This window comes from Lepidochelys kempii, chromosome 1, assembly GCF_965140285.1.
Source record: "Lepidochelys kempii isolate rLepKem1 chromosome 1, rLepKem1.hap1, whole genome shotgun sequence".
In the NCBI taxonomy this organism is placed as follows: Eukaryota; Metazoa; Chordata; order Testudines; family Cheloniidae; genus Lepidochelys; species Lepidochelys kempii.
The window spans coordinates 119349859-119368440 of record NC_136380.1 but is presented as its reverse complement, the minus strand read 5'-3'; the positions used below and the strand labels follow the sequence as shown (position 1 = coordinate 119368440).

The window sequence follows — 18582 nt, the reverse complement described above, 5'->3', positions numbered from 1 at the left end:
CTCACATTGTTTTTCATCTTTTCTGTTTTTTCACCTTTGGAGGATGCCCATACTCAACTTGTGAACAATCACTTCAAATTCAAAATAAAACCTCAAATGCCCACAAAAAAATGTTGTCCTCACTGTTCTCTCTGAGAAGATGGACTCTATTCAATTTTACCCCCTGGGATGCAGGGAACTACCATTCCATTTCTATTTCCCTCCATAACTGGACAGGCTAGACAGCTGCCCAGTTCACGGTCCGACAGGCTCCCACCTACCTCCCTACATTCACTTGGCTCCCTTATTTCCCTTCCTTTTCCCTCACAGTCTTCTGCCTTTCACGCTCTTCCTACCTGCCACATTTCCCTGTGACCCCTCAATTTCCTCCTGACACCATTTCCCCTGCATGCCCTCTCAGGCCTTATGTAGGCTAGAGTAAAAAGTGTGTTAGAATGGATTACCTAACATGTTTAAACTAACAAGTTTTAAGAATCTAGTATAGACAAAGCAGTGTGTATTCTTTAACATGTTCTAAACTGATCAACTTAAATTCCGTAGGCTTTAAAACTAGATCAGTTTATCACATGTTAAAGAATACACTGCTTTTTCTGCACTACTCTCTTAAAACATCTGGTAAGAATGCATTACTTAACAACCTACAACATCACACCTTTTATGCTAGCCTAGACAAGGCCTTAGTCTGCCTCTTGCTCTCGATACTTCCCTGTGCCAATCCTTCGCCTCTGTTCTGCTCTTCATATACCTCTGCATGCCCTCAGTGTGCCTTCTGCTGCACACATTTCCTTGTCCCCTTATAGTTTCCTGCTCTATTTCTTAAACACATTCCTCTTCCCAGTTTCCCTCACAGCCTCATTTCTGGCCCCTGCCAGGCCCTCTCACATGGTGACTAAGGGATTGCCATCTCCTGAGAACAGCCTGACTTCAGCCCCATTGGAAAGAATTGGAGCCTCATTTTCCTCTGCAAAGGGTAAAGGGACATGATGGTTATTGTGCTGAGGGCACATATAACTTCAGTCCTATTGACAGTAATGGGAGATGGTGGCCATTTTGGGTAGAGGGCAAAACTTTGCAATATTGAAAGCAGAAATAAAAAAATCACTGAGACTCTTAAAACCCCCCAAATATCTTGAGACATTTGATAAAATTGCAAGAGCTTGAAATATTGAAACAGAAAAAAAGAAGGGATTACAGTTTAGATCTGATAAGTAGTATGCATGCAGGATGCATGAGGCAAGACACTACAGACCAGAGCCCCAGGACTCGGAGCTATTTTTGGTTGAATAGCCTATCAGCTTTGGTTAATACGCCTCCCTGCAGTGACACCCAGGTGCAGAGAATTTCTCTGCACTGTTTGTGATGGAAAATTCTAGCATACGATAAAGCAAAACGCACGTGAATAATATTTAAACCCACAGACCCGTAGCTTTAGGTCACATGAAATGGCCATACCAACTTTTCAATACTTTGAGTCCATCTCAAAACCCTAACACAGATCTCTGTAATACCCCACTAGACATTTTCCTCCAGCTCAATATATCAGAATTTTTAAATTTTTTAACAGTGTTTTGGACATTTATCAGACCACCAGTGCCTCTAACCAGCTAATTTGATTTCAACTAAAATTTCATGTGACATGGTATCAAATTACTAAATTTCAAGTATATTACATCTTATCCCGCTCACACACTAATTTTGTAATTCTATACATTGGACAGTTAATTACCAGAATCATTCCAGTAAATTTCCATAATGCCTGCTGGATCACAGACTGCATAATTTAGTATCTGTTCTTTGAACAGAGTGAGGAAAGGATGGACAATATATAATTAGATGTAGCTTCACTGGATACTAGGCAGGTGAAAATGAGAATACAGGTTAAAAATTCCGAAGCCAAAACTGAAATTTGAAACAAGCAAGTGACTCTTTACTGGCACCTCTGTAAATCTATCTTAAGGAGAAAATTTGAAAGAGCCAGACAAGGCATATGCTTCTGTTATTCCTCGAACACCCCCTCATTTGGGTATCCAAGCATGTGTTTGCACCAGAAAATCAGGGAATGACATGACTAAATGGACAGCAGCACATGCCATGACCTGAACTTCTATCCATAAACACGGGAGTTTGTGAGTGCAAAGATATTTCGTGTGGTCGACCCACTCCAGGGGCTCTTGAAAATTTGACTCGAGTCTAAATCGATCACTTTTCAAGGCCAACAAACCACTTCACTTTTGCTTTGAATTGGTGGATAATTCACTTAGAGAAAATAATCATGTGGTTTGGAATGCCTAAGTAGGCTGAGACAATGCCATTGCTTTCATAGAGATTTGGTTTCCTAAAAATTAAAGTGGCATACAGCAGGCATCCCAATTTTTGAAGAATAGGCCTTTTAGAATCCCAGTGAGAAGGCAACAAACCAAGGGAGACCCTAAAAGCATTCATTGTCCAACATGAGAGAGAAAAATTAAGACAGCTAAATAAACACCATACCTTTAAATAAGAGTAACAAGGTCACTATCTCTACTCTGATGTAGTCCTAGCCATTCAGGCCAAACAGAGAAAATACGCCAGATTTATAAGTGGTGTATATTGGCATAGCTCCACTGAGTTTCAGATTACACCAGCTGAGGATGTGAAATTAGCAAAAGAGGCCTCTGATTTTACCCTGGCAAACTTAAATACAATATGAAGAAAACCCACACATGGTCTGCCAATTATTTTTTTTTAAACACAAAAGAAAAAAGAAAATCGAGAAAATCACAGGATGTGGTACTGATCAAGCACAGTGTTCTGATGGGGACAATGACAAAATTTGAAATTTCCCCAAAACAAAGGATAAGTCTAACACATAGAACAGATAACAGAAATGTTGCCTGTAAGCTTGTTTGTTTGTTGCAAATGGTCAAGTTTGTATGTTAATTGGTTTTCTATAACAGGATGACTCTGGAGGAAATATATCATGTATTTTTGTCTTAAATCGCTTTATAAATCATTTTGAAACTGAGACAATTGCTATGAAAGCTAAATATATGAATAGCCAGTACCATTATTAATCTCTCATCTGTGTTATAATAATAACATTGATTATATAAGTTATTTACATGGTGTAGCTGTTTTGACATTGCGGAGGCCTTTGGAACTATTCCTCACCATCTGTCATAGCTCAATGAATGTCAAAGGGAGAAATCCATTAAAATATGGCAAAATCTAGAAGTAATATGCAGGATTCTTGAACAAGTAAATGAAATTTTATGTCACTATGGTTTCCTCCAGAACTTAGGCTTAGATAGCCAGAGAAATTTCTAGTGATTAATATGCCTTAATTTATGTTAACTGAACATTTGCATCTGTATAATGTGTTTCAGTTCTGAAGACAACTAAGCCTTTATCTCAGATACCTTTTTGATGCAACTATTCAGTTACTATTTGCAGTGTATGCCATTCCAATTTTAAACAAACAAAAGGCTTTCAGCAAAACAAATATATAAAAAAAAGAGGTGCACCTTGCAAAGTTTAAATACCAGTTTATTTGGCAATGTCATGAAATATTTAAAAATGCTTACCTCTTCTTGCTTGGGAGTGCTAAATATTGCCATCTTGGTCTTGGCCATAGCTGGGTCAGGCTTATTAGAAGGTACTCCCCTATATGATGTACAGTGCTTGTTAGCTTCTGCTGATAACTTTAGCTTTGGAGAATCATCAGGAGCCTGATCTTGACCATCCATTGGTCTTACATAAGCCGTTGGTTTCTGTTGAACTATATTAGGCTTTGAAGCTAGTGAAGGAGGGAAGTTCTGAACACAGTGCCCACTGCTGTGTTTTGCTGGCCTTTCTTGAGCCTGAGAGCCTACTTCTACACTGCAATTTAGTTTTGACTGCTGTTGTGCTTTGCTGACACTGTCTCCAAGCACGGATCTTAAAGTACCTTGTTGTGCTGCACTGACAGATGACGATGTGGGACTCGATGCAAAGTGTTTAAGCTTTTCCAGACCAGTTTTTTGGTTAGCCATTTTGAAGTCACTATTGTGTGACTCAAGCAATCTGTGCCCATGCTTGCTTGCCCTCTGCTGGCCATCAGAAGCATTTTGCCCAGCTTTCTGCCAACCCATTGTGGGGCTCTTGCTTTGCTGACCAGATAGAGCTGCTGGTATGGATGATGAAGTGCTGCAGATGGAAGGCTGAGGCTGTGGTCTTGAATCTGCAATGAAATGTTCATCAGTTTTGTTCACAGGTGCCTGTGGAATCCCAGGTTTTGGAACTCCAACAAGATGACTCTGGTTGGATCGATCTGTCAATAAGTCCTTCATTTCATCATAGTTACCTAATGTATTCTGGATACGATTTGAGAGCTCATCTCCCTTGTTAGTCTGCAAAACAAAACAAAACAAAAATCAAACAAACATTCTGTAACAATTAAAGTAAAAGAAAACAATACCATTCATGCTTCACTCCTTACTGAAGCAGCACTGCCTTATATAGTAACACAGTTGAGGAATGAGATCAAAAATCCTTATTGTCTCTGAAGACACTTGTCAACATCTTAAATCTACCCTGAACTGGAAAAGCTGTAAAGGGCCTCAGAGTATATAAAAAAGAAATCTACCACTGGTATCACACTGTCGTTAAAATATATTACCTGGAAACTAGAAAATTTATTATTGTGGCTATGCAGAATTATTTGAATTAAATCTGGTCATAATAAAGACATTTCCTTTGTTGGGAGCCAAGTACTGAATTGAGGCCTACAAGGTGCTTAGGCAGCAGCCTTAGCTACTGCACCACAGCAATGCACTGGTGTGCTGCCTCTGACCAACAGCCTTAGTACTGAAGCCCTACAGGCCTACAGCACCCAGTCCCCTGATTAGATGGACAGGCAGCACTTTCATTGAGTAACTGGACTATATAAATGCCTGAACAGGAAGACAAAGCTGACTGAACCCCAGACCACTCCCCAGTCTACCTTGCCTTGCTGCTTCACCTGACCCTACCTTATTGCCTCATCCAATCTCACCTCCCCAACCCACTAACCTGGCCCCTCGGATTGAGTCTTCCGGCTACTGACCCCTTCAAGAACTCTGACCATGGCCCCAGACAGCCTCTGATATGGACTGACCCACTGGCTGCCTGACCATCTGCACATACATTACTGCTCTGGACTATCCCCTGGCCCATCTGGCCCTAAATCCTTGTAGTCCACAGCAAGCTTCCCCTTTAAGACATGGGTCAGGTTTCAGCCATGAATGAAAATACTACATTCTTGATTTCCTCCAGTATGCATTCTTTACAGAAATGTACACATAGCAGAAAAGGGAGGCAATACAATAGCTTAAGAAAGTACTGAATTCACCAGTCAGCCTACTGCATATTCTGAGCTGACCCTAATATCTACAAGGGTCCCATCAAAGTGAGCTAATGGGACATGGGAAAAATATTACTGACTTGTGATTCTACTTCTCTGAAAAGATCATTTCTGACAGAATTCTCACTCCTGGGTCTTAGCTAGGGTGACCAGACAGCAAATGTGAAAAATCGGGACGGGGGTAGAGTGGTAATAGGAACCTATATAAGACAAAGACCCCAAAATTGAGACTGTCCCTATAAAATCAGGACATCTGGTCACCCTAGTCTTAGCTCTTTTGCAAAAAACCAGGAAGTTCTTAACATTTTTTGGCAGTGGTAGAGAGATGGAATACAAGCAAGTTGCATTTTCCATCCTCCCAAGGGTGGAATGTGCTATCATCTGAGCTTAGCCACTGTCTTCAAGCAGGAGGCAAAAGCTCCCCAAAGAAAGAAGACAATCAATAAAAATAATTGAAAACTATTGTCTCACGAAGTTAATTGTAAACAAAGGTGTAAACATTAACATGACCACCTCACAGATTCTTCCAAACTCTGCAGAGAAGCAGGTGTTTGAGTGAGAATCCTGTCAGGCTACCTTTACAGAAACAGGATTAGAGGTCAGTAATTTTCTGCCTTTCCTCCACCAATGGTGAAATCCTGATCCCACTGAAGTCAATGGCAAAACACCCATTGACTTCACTAGGACCAGGATTTAACCTCAGGATTCATGCTCCTGGAGAGAGAGAAGCAGCTCAAGGGAAGAACATAAAAAGAATGTAAAAAAGAAAAAGAATGTAAATAAATCTGCAACAGGAAACAGTAATCAGGCCAATACCAACCATGGAGAGGCCGGTGGGGCCAGGGGGGGAGAGCGGCAGTTGGCTTACTTTTTATAAACTTCATATATAATTGGTTTAAATTAGTCATATACTGAAAGAACCAAACATGCTAGGGGAAAGGAAAATTGGTACTCCCCTAACTCAGAAACAGTATCTGCATCACAGAAACAGGATTTCCTCCTAGAAGCTGAATCCAAGTAATAATGCCTTAGGGAAGTGTGGCATGAGGGCCATGTAGCTGCCTTGTCGATGTTTGCAAGGGAACCATCCCCCCAGGGCAAGCAGTGCAGACAGCTTTGCCTAAAGCTGAACATGCCTTGCACTAGCCTTCTAGTTTCAGGGCAGCCAGGTGATAGATATGCAAAATGCAATCCAACTACAATTTTTGAAATGGATCACTTAGTCACAATATTGCCCAGTGGAGTAAAATAAAAAAAAGTTGGGAGGCTTTTTTAAAGATTTAATCCACTCCAGTTAAAATGCCAAGAACTTTTTGAGCCTAGGGAGAAGAGTATCATGGGTACACGTGGGTAGAAAGAACATTGGCAAGTTGTGAGGCTGACTATGGTGGAAATTTGTCACCATCTGCAAGAGTAATCTCAGCTGAGTCTGAAGCATCACACTGTAAAACTTGGAATAAGATGCAACAGTCATGAGAGCCTGAAGCTCGCTCTCTCTACAAGCAGAAGTCACTATCACACTGAATTTGAGCTCACAGATATTTGGCAGCTTAAAAGGGAGTTTTCATCAGCTTTGTCAGGACCACACTAACATCCCATAATAAAGAGAGCTATTAACGAGATTTAAAAAATTGAAAGCCCCACATAAATCTGAAGATACAGGTCTACAGAGAATACTTTGACTAGTTCTCAACAGGCCAGATGTTTCTTAACTTAGTTGGGATTTAAATTAGACTCAGGCAGTAAGAAGCTAGTCAAGCATAGGTAGTAAAGGGGTTGTCATGGGCCTGCTTGTATCATGCCACAACCTTCTTCTACCTGGAATTGTAAGTCCACCTGCTCCATGGTTTTTGAAAAGCTAGGAAGACTGGAGCTACCAGTTCAGAAACAGCATAACTAAACATCTCTATCCTGTCAGGAGCAAATCTTCTCAAGGAGGGAGTTCCTGGGTTGGGAAAGAGGAGAGTGCCCTCGGGCCAGACTCCCAGCCTCACGGAATCGGGTATCTGCAACAGAGTTGACAACTATACTTGTCTGGGCCAGTATGGGGTTCGTAAGATCACTCTCTAGACTAAACTTTGCCAAGATCTTAGCTAGCAGAGGTACTAGCAGAAAGGAACAGAGGAGGTAACTTCTTCACTCGATCTCTTCTTCTCCAGCAGATACCTCACTAGTGCAGTCTTTTTCTCTGTGTCTTGGTCAGACGACTACTGAAGAGATCCACCTCTGGTACTCCCCACTGGAGGGAAGAGCTGATACACCATTCCTTGATTCACAGACCATTTGTGAGGATCTGTCACAGACTGATCCAGTCTGCCTATGAGTATGTTCTACTTCCCTGCTACATGTATGGTGTCAAGGAATGTTTAGAGAGACAGGGCCACTTTAACATAAGCAGGTTTTACCAACTCAGGCAGTGTTATAGGATCCCACTACAGAGCAAGCCCCATGTGCACAGAAGCTATTCACCAGCTGGTGCTTTCTTGTGCTGGGTGTGGGGTTGATGGGGCTCCCCCGCTGGTCACCTTCTCCTGTTGTTAGCCTCTGTCTGGGTCTTTTGTGACTTAAAAGTTCAAACCCCCTTCTGGGGTATCCAAGTCTAGCTGTAACTGGACAAGCCCCAAGCTGGCTTCTCCCAGCTAACTTCTTCAAAGTCCCTTCTCCCATCTGCTCCGAGTTCAGCAGCAAAGTCCTTCTAAGTCAAACAGAATTGCACTCATCGGTGGGTTTTTTTGGAAGAGTAGCAAGTCCCATGACTTCTGCCTGGGCTCAGGAGAACTCCAAAACGTCTTTCACTCATCTAAGCGCTTGAGCCTCTTGCCCCTCTTGGGTTCCTCTTCAAATCCCAGTTCCTCTTACAGAACATAGCCCCCAGGACTTCCTCCCTGGAGACTGGCCCTTTGTTCCAGGACCTACCACACGAGTTAGCACCACTCTAGTGACTCAGCTCTTCAGCCACAGCTCAACAACTCTCCTCCACAGCCAGCCCCTAAGTGCTGGGTTTCCTCCCTTTTTAAGTCCTACACCCAGATCAGGTGTGGTAGGGCCTGGCTAATTAAACAAGGTTGGCCAGGCCCTGGCCTCCTGGCCCTTAAAGAGGCAGGTCATCCCATGACATGGTGCTTCCCTACTTATTGATGTAAAATGTGGTGGCCTGATTCTCCTCAAACTAGGGCCACCTTTTTGAATACCAGGCCTTAAAGCCTGAGGAACTGTCCATATCCCTATGTGTGAACATTTTTATGCAGCCTTTGTTCCTGGAAAGACCAACTTCCTCCAAGCATTTGGGCCCCTCTCTATGGACTCCCTGTCACAAGCTAGGCACATTTGTGCTCACTGCAATTTGGATGTCCATAGCTCAGGGGTAGGCAACCTGCAGCATCCAAGCTGATGTTCAGTGGCACTCACACTGCTCGGGTCCTGGCCATTGATCCAGGGGGCTCTGCATTTTAATTTAATTTTAAATGAAGCTTCTTAAACATTTTTAAAACCTTATTTACTTTACATACCACAATAGTTTAGTTCTATATTATAGACTTATAGAAACAGACCTTCTAAAAATGTTACAATGTATTACTGGCACGTGAAACCTTAAATTAGAGCGAATAAATGAAGACTGGGCACCCCACTTCTGAAAGGTTGCCGACCCCTGCCATAGCTAATTGAAGATGGTCTCTAGATGCCACCAGGCTAGTGGTATTCTCTCATCTGAATGTGATGTGAGAATGTGCGCTCTTGGGGGCCACTGAAGAGATCTCATCTGCAAATGTGCTATGGGAACTACAAGTACAGCTGTAGCCATCAGATCCAACATCCTTAGTATGGTCTAAGCTGTCATCTGCTGGCTCTTCCTCATCTTCTCTGCCAGAGTGGTAAGGTCTTGGATCCCATCCTGAGGCAGGAAAGGTTCAAGCTAAGCTGTATCTGTCTGGGCTCTCGGGTATTCTAATTGTCTGCTAGGGACAAGTTGGAATGTCGGGTATTTTAACAGGAACTCTAATGGTACAGACTGATTTTATGACACCCTCAAAAGGGTTGCTGTCCTTGAGTAGCCAGTTATTAGGTAGGAGAACACATGCACTCCCAACCTGGGTAAGTAGACCAAGTATTTAGTGAAAACATATCTCACACCTTCTGATACCTGGGAAGTATCTATATGTATAAACAACTGCAAGATCCAGAGGATATAGCCAATCACATTCTTCTTAAAGAACCTTTAGCAAAATTACTGATTTTGTTGATGAGGCAGTCTCTTCTGTCCAGGAAGTATCTGGAATAAAACCCCTTCTCCCTCTTTCTTGGCCAGAAGGGATTGGACTTCCTGCAGCATCTCTTCATCATCAGAGGGTGCCTGAGAGCATTCTTGAGAGGTATAATGGGGTAAGGAACAGTCTGTAGGGCAGTAATACTCAGACTGAGGTTTGGGAGCTGCAAGTAACTCCTCAGTGTGTCTCCTGCAGCTCTTTGCAGCACATGATATTAAAACACTGAGTAATTTAACTATTAACCAATCTAAGTTATTAACCATTCAGGATGCTTTTACTATGTTATTAACCAGTTGTAGAATACTTGGTCAGTCATTCTGCTGTGAGAATAATATATTTTAAAAAATAGTAAATGAAACAATGAAGTCTCACTAGGCTCTTTTGGGTAATGTTGATCACTTATTTGGCTCCTGAACCAGAGAGGTCTGAGTAGCACTGCTGTAGAGTCTTTCTGAAAATCTGATTTTAGGACACAGAGCACAGACATCTAAGATGACCAGGAGCAAACAAGTATAAAAGGCTCCCAGTCTGCTTTTGACAAGGTCAGCTACTGCTTGCTGAAAGGCAAGAATGAGGCCCTTTGACTTCTGCTGGTGTTATCAAGGCGAAGTGCCCTGTGCAGAGGGGTATTAAACTTCCTTGAAGCCTGGAGTTAATGTAAAAGTTGGGCCTACAAAGAGGAGCGTTTCCCTTCATTCCCTTGTGGAAGGTGTGACCCTAAAGGCCCCTTGATGCCAACTGGTAAAGGGTTCACTGTCATATAACAGCATCTCCTATCAAGTCTGACAAACTCACTACACCTAAGACATTGATATCATCGAATTTTATCCATAAAGAATGTCGTGTGAGGTATCATATGAGAGCTTATATCATACTGGTCATCATAAGCATTGTGAGAGGAATGTTCAGGTGCTATTCCAGAAGTCGCATGTATGTACTAAAAATATGTTTAAACTACGTTACCAAACTAGGTTGATAAACAAGGATTACCCAAACAAAGGAATGTTGATTTACCCATCTGCCTAGATCCCTGATGTAAATTAAGCAGGATATGCCAAACATAATGGGAGTTCAGTTGCATTTGAGGTACACAGGAAGAACAAGTTAACAGGAGGGTGAAAAAGCAGCATGGCACCAGCACACCAGAGCACAAGCATCAGGAAAGAATGAATTTATCTGGGGGTACACTTCAAAAGGATCCGTTTCAAAGGTTTGCTGGACTATAAGAAGGGGGAAAAGAACCCCTGGACAGTTATCTATCACTGTGGGAGCAAAAAGGACAGCACTTTTTTCATCTATGAAAGTTGGATCCTGGTCCTGGGGGCTGGTGCTGCTGAGAAGTTGCTTTAAGTGGACACTTACTTAGACATAGGTCTTGTCTTCACAACAGCACTAAACTATATAACAAAAGTCAATGTTAACTACATCGACTTACTTCAGTGTCTACACCGTGCTATGTCGACAGGAGATGCTCTCCCATCAACATAGCTTCCATCTCTCGTTGAAGTGGATTACAGAAGTCGATGGGAGAGCACTCTCCCATCAACTTAACATGTCTTATCCAGACTCGCTAAATCAATGCCGCTACACTGATCGCAGCAGCACCAATTTAGCCTGTAGTGAAGACAAGCCCATAGGTTTAAGCATGTTAAAAGTTATGATCCGTCTCTTAGAAATGTGTTATACTTTTGTTTTATATGTAATCAATGTCACTGTTGCCATTATTCCTACTCAATATTCACTTGAATATGTGAATCTCTGTTCTTTGTTAATAAACTTATTCTCCTTTTACAATAATGTCATCTCAGTACTGTGATATTAAATAGACTGTTCCTTCTCTGTTGAAGTAAGCTGGTGTTTATAGTATTTGGAGACAGTGGACTTAATAATTACTGAGTGTTCAGTGGTGGGCTGCACAATACAGGGGGAACACTTCTGGGGAGTTGGAGAACTGGGATACACCAATTGTTTACTTGGAAGGCAAAGTAAGGGCTGGAAGAATGCTGAACGGTTTGCCTGGGATGGCTAACAGACTGGGGTGTCAGGAAGCTGTCATCCAGCTTACCACCAACAAATCTCTCTCTTGCTAAGGCAAGGGGTAACACGGTGACTTACAGTTATGGACATCCCGAGAAAGTGTCACAAAGGGGCCTGAGCGATGAGATACAGGCCTGAGAATGTTCAGAGGCCTTCATTTTACCTTCTGCAGTGAGAACTCCACTTATTCCCCAGTCAGTTTCTCTCCAATATAGAAACCTAGTACAACCAAGATGCCTTCAGCCAGAGCTACAGGCATCTTCCCCCGAGGCAGTGGCTTTCATCACCAATTCATTAGCATGGAAGGTGGCCCACACCTGCTGCACAGCCAGTCTATGCTTTATGTGCACAAGCTTCCTGGCATTAGTTCTGTGGAAGAGACTCAATCAGAGCAGAAAACGTCTTCCTGGTATTAAGCCATGATAAAGGCCACAAGCAGTGTAAATCTGACATTCACAGAATCTTAAGTGCTGAAGCTTTGGTGTTCAATACTGTGAGAGTGATGGTTTTCCCTGTAGCCATGGTTGGCATCACCAAGACCTCACACTCAAGGTGGGAGACGTAGGTGGTGGTTTCCATGGTGAGGATATATTTTTTTCTTCACAACAAAGCCAGATGTAGAAGTGCCTGTCACATCTTTTTCACTAGCTCATCTAAAATAGGGTGGAAGGCAACAGCACTCTATGGGAGAGGGAAATTCTGGTCCTGTAACATCTCAGTAACTACACGTGCAGATTTATGAGAACACCAGCAGAGCTGTTAACCTGATGTTTCTCCACAGCAGAAATATACTTGGCATCTATAGAATCCTCCAGCTCTTCTGCATCCAAGCTGTAGTCATCACCATCAAACTGATCCTCAGCCCACCCCCCACTCCCCTCCCCAGCTGGGTATAAATGGAAGGAACTGTCTGGTGATGGAGGAGCATGGGGTAGCCTACAGCATCATAAGTGCCTCAGGAAGCCCTGACAGGGACTGCATCAGAATCCATGGTACAAAAGATACAGGGGGTAGGAGACGCTGGTGTTGAAGCCAGAGCTTAGTGACTGAGGGAAATAACTCCTGGGGTACAGGCACTAACCCCAGTGTAAAAAGCACTCCAAGTGTACTGAGAGCTCCCCTCACTTTCTGACACAGGGTGAGAAGGTTGCACTGATGTCAGTATTGAAGACTTTGTGGCAGCCTCTCACAAAACTAAGAGTGATTTGGCCTGAGAACACATTGATAATTCAGAAACACCATTTCCATACCGTGGGACTGAGATGATAAATAGAGATGGTAGGGGGAAAATCTGGAGGCCTCATTACAAAGGTTTCTGAAGGGAGGTTTTAGCAGCAGCTGGTCAGAAAGAATAAGACCCTCTCTCTGAGTGCTTCTGCTCAACCTCTTCTTCAGACCTCTACAGATTATCTTAGTACCACCAACTTCAAGTACATAGCTTTGACTTTGCAGGTGAAGGATCCAGTGCTTCTCGGGCAACAGCACAGAACCCATTTGGTGATGAAGCTACCTGACTGGGCTTAGCAGGACGAAAATGCATTGCACTAACCCAGCAGCACCTGCACCAAGTCTCAGCACATAGTGGTATTGAGTAACTTGTGCTCATGGGTTTGCCCTTCAAAACACTCTAGGCTGATCTCATAAGGGACTTGTGGTAGTCTCTCTGCAGTACCTTGAGGAGGACTTGAAGATGTTTCCCATGTTTTCTAAGTGCTTAAGCCAACATTTGCAGCAAATCTAACACCTGTACAACTGGTAGGCCACTCCAAGGCAGATGGAGCAGAGCTATTTTAATAACTTAGATCTGACTGGAAGGCAGAGACATAGTAAAAGGTACCCTACGGTGCTTTGAAGCATCCAAAGAGAAGAGCTGGAGCAGCAATTGGGAGGTACAGCCTCTGCAGGGAGCTCTTTTACTGACCATGCTCAAGAAGGTAACTACCAGTCCTCAAAGGTTAGGCAGTGCTTAAGCTCAAAGGGTAACATGTGACCATTGGTGGTGGGACTGGCTTGTGCTCCATCCCTTAGGGACCAAAACTCTAAATGACATTTGGGAATTCTGTCTGCCCCTTTTGGAAGGTGGGGCCACAGGAATGAAAATCCTAGCAGATGGTATTTTCAGACCAATTTTGTTTGTGTCATTCATAGCGAATAGAAAATAAACTATATATACTGTCATGCTAAACAACAGGCACCTAAATTGTACCCATGATACAAACGTATTTAGTGTGTAGCTAAATATGACTGGACAACAAAACTGGCAGATGAAATTACATGTCAGTAAGTGTAAAATAAAGCACACTGGAAAACCATCCCAATTAGACATACAAAATGATAGGGTCCAGAAATCTTGGATTCATTGTGGATAGTCTTTGAAAACATCTGCTCAATGTGCAGCAGCAGTCAAAAAAGCTAACACAATGTTTGGAACCATTAGGAAAGGGATAGGTGACACACAAAATATTATAATGCCACTAGGTAAATCCATGATATCCCCCCACACACACATTGAGTATTGCGTGCCATTCTGATTGCCACATCTCAAAAAAGACATATTAGAATTGGAAGGGCAACAAAAATGTGTAGGGGTATGGAACAGCTTCCAGATAAGGAGAGATTAAAAAGACTGGTACTGTTCAGTTTAGAAAGGAGACAACTAAGGGGGGATATGATGGCAGTCTATGAAACTATGAATGGTGTGGAGAAAGTGAATAAGGAAGTGTTATTTTCCCCTTCACATAACACAAGAACCAGAGGTCACTCAAAAAAATTAACAAACAGCAGACTTAGCACTTCCTTATGTTTATTTTTCTTCACACAACACACAGTCATCCTGTAGCAGGGGATGTTGTGAAGGCCACACGTTTTACTGGGGTTGAAACAAGAACTAGATAAGTTCCTTGAGGATAGGTCCATCAATGGCTATTAACCAAGATGCAACCTCATGCTCTGGGTGTCCCTAAGCCTCTCATTGCCAGATACTGGGACTGGATGACAGGGTATGGATCATGCTTCAGAGGGAATGAACGGAACAGGGCAATTATCGCATCTGGCACTGGCCACTGTTGAGGACAAAATACTGGGCTAGATGAACCATTCGTCTGACCCAGTATGGCCATTCTGATGTTCTTATGTTAGCCTGACCACATTCTATCACAGTTACTTTCCTAAATACTTGAGAAGTAAAGCACCATCACCTTTACTCTCAGATTCAGTGCAACCTCCTAGATTCAATGCAAATCACAAGGTATTAGATTATTTCATCTTAGTTACTACTGAATCTTGTAAGAAACCAATATAAAAGTATCTGATTCTCAATGAACCATAAATGTTTATATGCAAGTTTTGTGAGGCCAACACTTGTAAGAGACTACTGAAGCCAACATCTTGTACAACCTACATTTTATTGTCCAGAAATAAATAAATAAAAAGCAGTACAGTTGGGAAACATCTACCTTGTACGGTTCACTGAAGAGGGAGTAACTGGTATTAAATGAACCATCTTCCTGCTGTGCCTCCTGATTTCTCCTCTCCCATTCTTTCCTCCGCAGAACATTTCTGTCTGGTTCATAGACACTGCGTCAGAGGAAAGAGAGAATTTTAAAAAAATTAAAGGGCAACACATAAACCAATGTTAATCTATTAACTGTGGTTCACAGACAGATGGCAAAGATAACAAGAACATGAATCAGATTAATGCCAATCTAATCAGTCAGTGGAAGCTCAGGTCTCTGGGTATGCCAGTGCTTTCTCACACAGAAAACAGATAATTAAATTCTTAAGGAAGCCAAAAACAAAAAACACATGGGGCAAGCTCTAGCCTGTACTGAGCTTCTCTGCCTGAAATGTGATGCAGAAAAGATCGAAGCAACCTTGACAGAGCACTGAGAGTTCTCTTAAGACACATGGTAATTACAGCTAAGAGTAAATAGAAATTATGAACATATTTCCACTTATGACATATCCTCAGTGTGTTATAAGAGAATGCTCCTTTTTTACACAACTGTGTTTCTGTAGTGATTCTTTCATTAACTAGCTCCCCAAAGAGCAGTTAAAACTACATGCTGTAGTGGTTTTCCTAGTTATGCTCCTTCTTATCTCTGCTAATCAGTCAAGTCATGAAACTACTGCTGAATCAATTCCTTCTTTGAACTGATTTGACACCATCACAACTTCAGAGCATGAAAAAATGAATATTTGAATGATGGGGTCAGGGTGGGGGAAGGGGGCTGGGGATTAAATGGTATCACTGCATGAACCAATTGTGTCCTTTTTGGAAATAAACTAAAGGCCCCAGTATTGAAAGACAAACATCAAAAAAATTTCTAAAATATTATTTTAATATAAGAGGTCCAAGACATGAGGAACACTGTGTCCATATCACTTCCAAACAACATATATAGATTTGCAAACTTCAGTCTCTTAAGTTTCATCCTCATCACAAAACAAACCTAAATGCCTAAACAGTTTTACAAGTGTTTACAATTATTAGATTAAAAGGATGACTTAATATTTTGCTTTTTCCAGCTAATGATTTCCTCTTTTTTGTGATGTAGTTTTGTAAAGTGGAAAATACATTAGTGTCATGTAAGTGTATTGGCCATTAATAAAATAAAGCTCGTCTGTCTCACTAGCTGCCCAGTTAAGCAAAATGGACTTTAAATCATTTACCCAAGTGACTTGACTTAACATGCATCAGGGAAGACTGTTAAAATGCCCAAAGCTGTTAATTTTAAGATATGAGTGTACTTAAAACACCCAAGATATGTAGACACTGTCAGTATTTTAAAATAATTTCTTAGTAGTGTCTAAAGGACATTAAAATCCATGGTCCATTTTAAAGTTACTATACCATACGTCTGAGATAACCCAGTGTGGTAAATTGATAAGTGACTTCTAGCAGGAGGAAGGGGTGGAGTGGTGCGAGGGGCAGAGCGGGGGTGTGAAGAGGCATGGTGGGAGCTTGGGGGAAGGGGTGGATTGGGGCCTGAGCCTGGGACTGTGTGGGGATTGAGCAACCCCCGGGAAAGGAGGAAGCTGGTGCCTGTGGTACAGTATTTAATTACGTGATCACATACTATATTTCCCAGCCTGCTCTGGAGATGAATCAAGGTTGTGTACTGAAGACAGATAGTTCGCTGTAGGATCTCTACCTCATTTGTTGCAGAAGTTTAAAGGTGTGCACCTATTGATGGTACTGGTATGGGTGGGCCGAGGTCTTCCCAGAGCTGAACTGTTGACCCAGTTGACCAGAGTGGAGGAGGCTGCCAAACAGATGGCTTGGCAAGTTGCCACCCATACTAGGTCTCCCAGGTCCTGGGCCACGAGGAGCATGTCACTGGTATATGTAGACGGGACCACCCACAAGTCCGGCTCTTGAAGTACCAGCTCCATCATTCTCTTACAGAGGAAGGGGTCAATGGTGAGGGCATACAGTTGTTTGGAGGGCAGGCAGCCCTGATGCACCCCTCGACCGAAGGTGGTAGGTTTGGTCAAAGCCCAGTTGAGCTTCACCAGACACTCTGCAGCAGCTTATAGCTCCCGAAGAAACCCCACAGAGCAGGGACCAAAGCTGAATACCCACAGAGTGCCCAGGAGATAGCATTTGACAGTGTGGATCAAAGGTTTCTCCTGGAAGAGGGACAAGAGACCATGTCGTCCCAACTCCGCCCCCTCCCTGCCCCTATTGGATTCCTTCCCCAAATCCCTGCCCCAGCCCCGCCTCTTCCCCAAACACACCATGTTCCCCCTCCGCCCCCCTCCCCTCTCCAGCGCTTGCCGCTGCCACGAAACAGTTGTTTTGTGGTGGCAAGCACTGGGAGCTAGGGGGAGAAGCGAGGAAGGCGCACTCAGGGAGGAGGCAGAGGTGAGCTGGGGCGGGGGGGGGAGCTGTCGGTGGGTGCAGAGCACCCACCAATTTTTCCCGGTGGGTGTTCCAGCCCCGGAGCACCCACAGAGTCAGCGCCTATGAGTGGATCACGTCTGCCAGCACGGATTTCAGCCACAGAGAGATGACCTTCGGTATGACTTTATAGTGCATGTTGAGGAGTGACACTGGTGCCAATTCTTCAGGTCATAGAGGTCCCCCTTTTGGGCATGCGGACACAGCTTGCATGCAGAACAAGGGAAGCACTCTGCTCTCTAAGGACTTGGCCCAGATGGTAGCAAGGTCCAGGCCAAGGATGTCCCAGAATGCACAGCAGAACTCCACCATCAGTCTGTATCATAATGCAGACACACCAGGAGACCAAATTAAGATTGCACAGGCAACCTTCATTCTGGCATCTCCTAATTTTTGAGAGCCTGACTTGACAACCTTGAGTGTAGTTTGTTGCATGTAATATAAAGTGGATTCTCTGTGGTCCCTGATAAGGGTTGCTAAGTTAACTTGGAGTAGTAGGAATCTCCTTACATTTTCACCTTGAGGTACCTTTCTTCCCATTTAGAAACTCTGGCCTTGAAATGCTTTATATATGGCATCTAGTCTGTAGACAGATGTTCAGGCAGACATCTCCTTTTGAGGCTGTTATACCCTAACCAGTTTCTAGAAAGTAAATGACGACATGAGTCTTCACTCTGGCACCCACAGATTAAAAAAAATCACCCATATGACATTCACTGCTAAAGCTGAGGGTCTTTTTTTCCTCCCCTTATTTGATGCAAAAAAAGTCAATAAAAATGTATCGTTTCTAGGTCTTTGAATGCCCATCTACACATCCTGAATTAGATATTGACTTAGCAGTGGAATTCATAACTTGCAACAATATAGAATGACTATGCAAATGACAAAGCAACATCATGATGACTAATATGCCATTTATAAACAGTACCTTAGAAACAGCTGCAAGTTGAAAAATATGTTCCTTTGTTAATGGCAGATGGCAAAATCTCTAGTATTTGTAAGACTGCTCTTTATTTTCA

At 42.8% G+C, this 18582-nt stretch overlaps 1 protein-coding gene across 3 annotated transcripts in view; it reads right to left on the bottom strand.

Annotated features, from left to right (window-relative positions):
* The window catches only part of AFF3 (ALF transcription elongation factor 3), a 469491-nt gene that overhangs the window by 390820 nt on the left and 60089 nt on the right, over positions 1 to 18582 (bottom strand). For all 3 annotated transcript variants that reach the window (XM_073352102.2, XM_073352110.2, XM_073352138.2), the window contains exons 2-3: positions 15117 to 15237; positions 3564 to 4367 (exon numbers count right to left, since the gene is read on the bottom strand). In XM_073352102.2, the coding sequence (XP_073208203.1) occupies positions 3564 to 4367; positions 15117 to 15237 (925 nt within the window). The remainder of the gene's footprint in view (positions 1 to 3563; positions 4368 to 15116; positions 15238 to 18582) is intronic.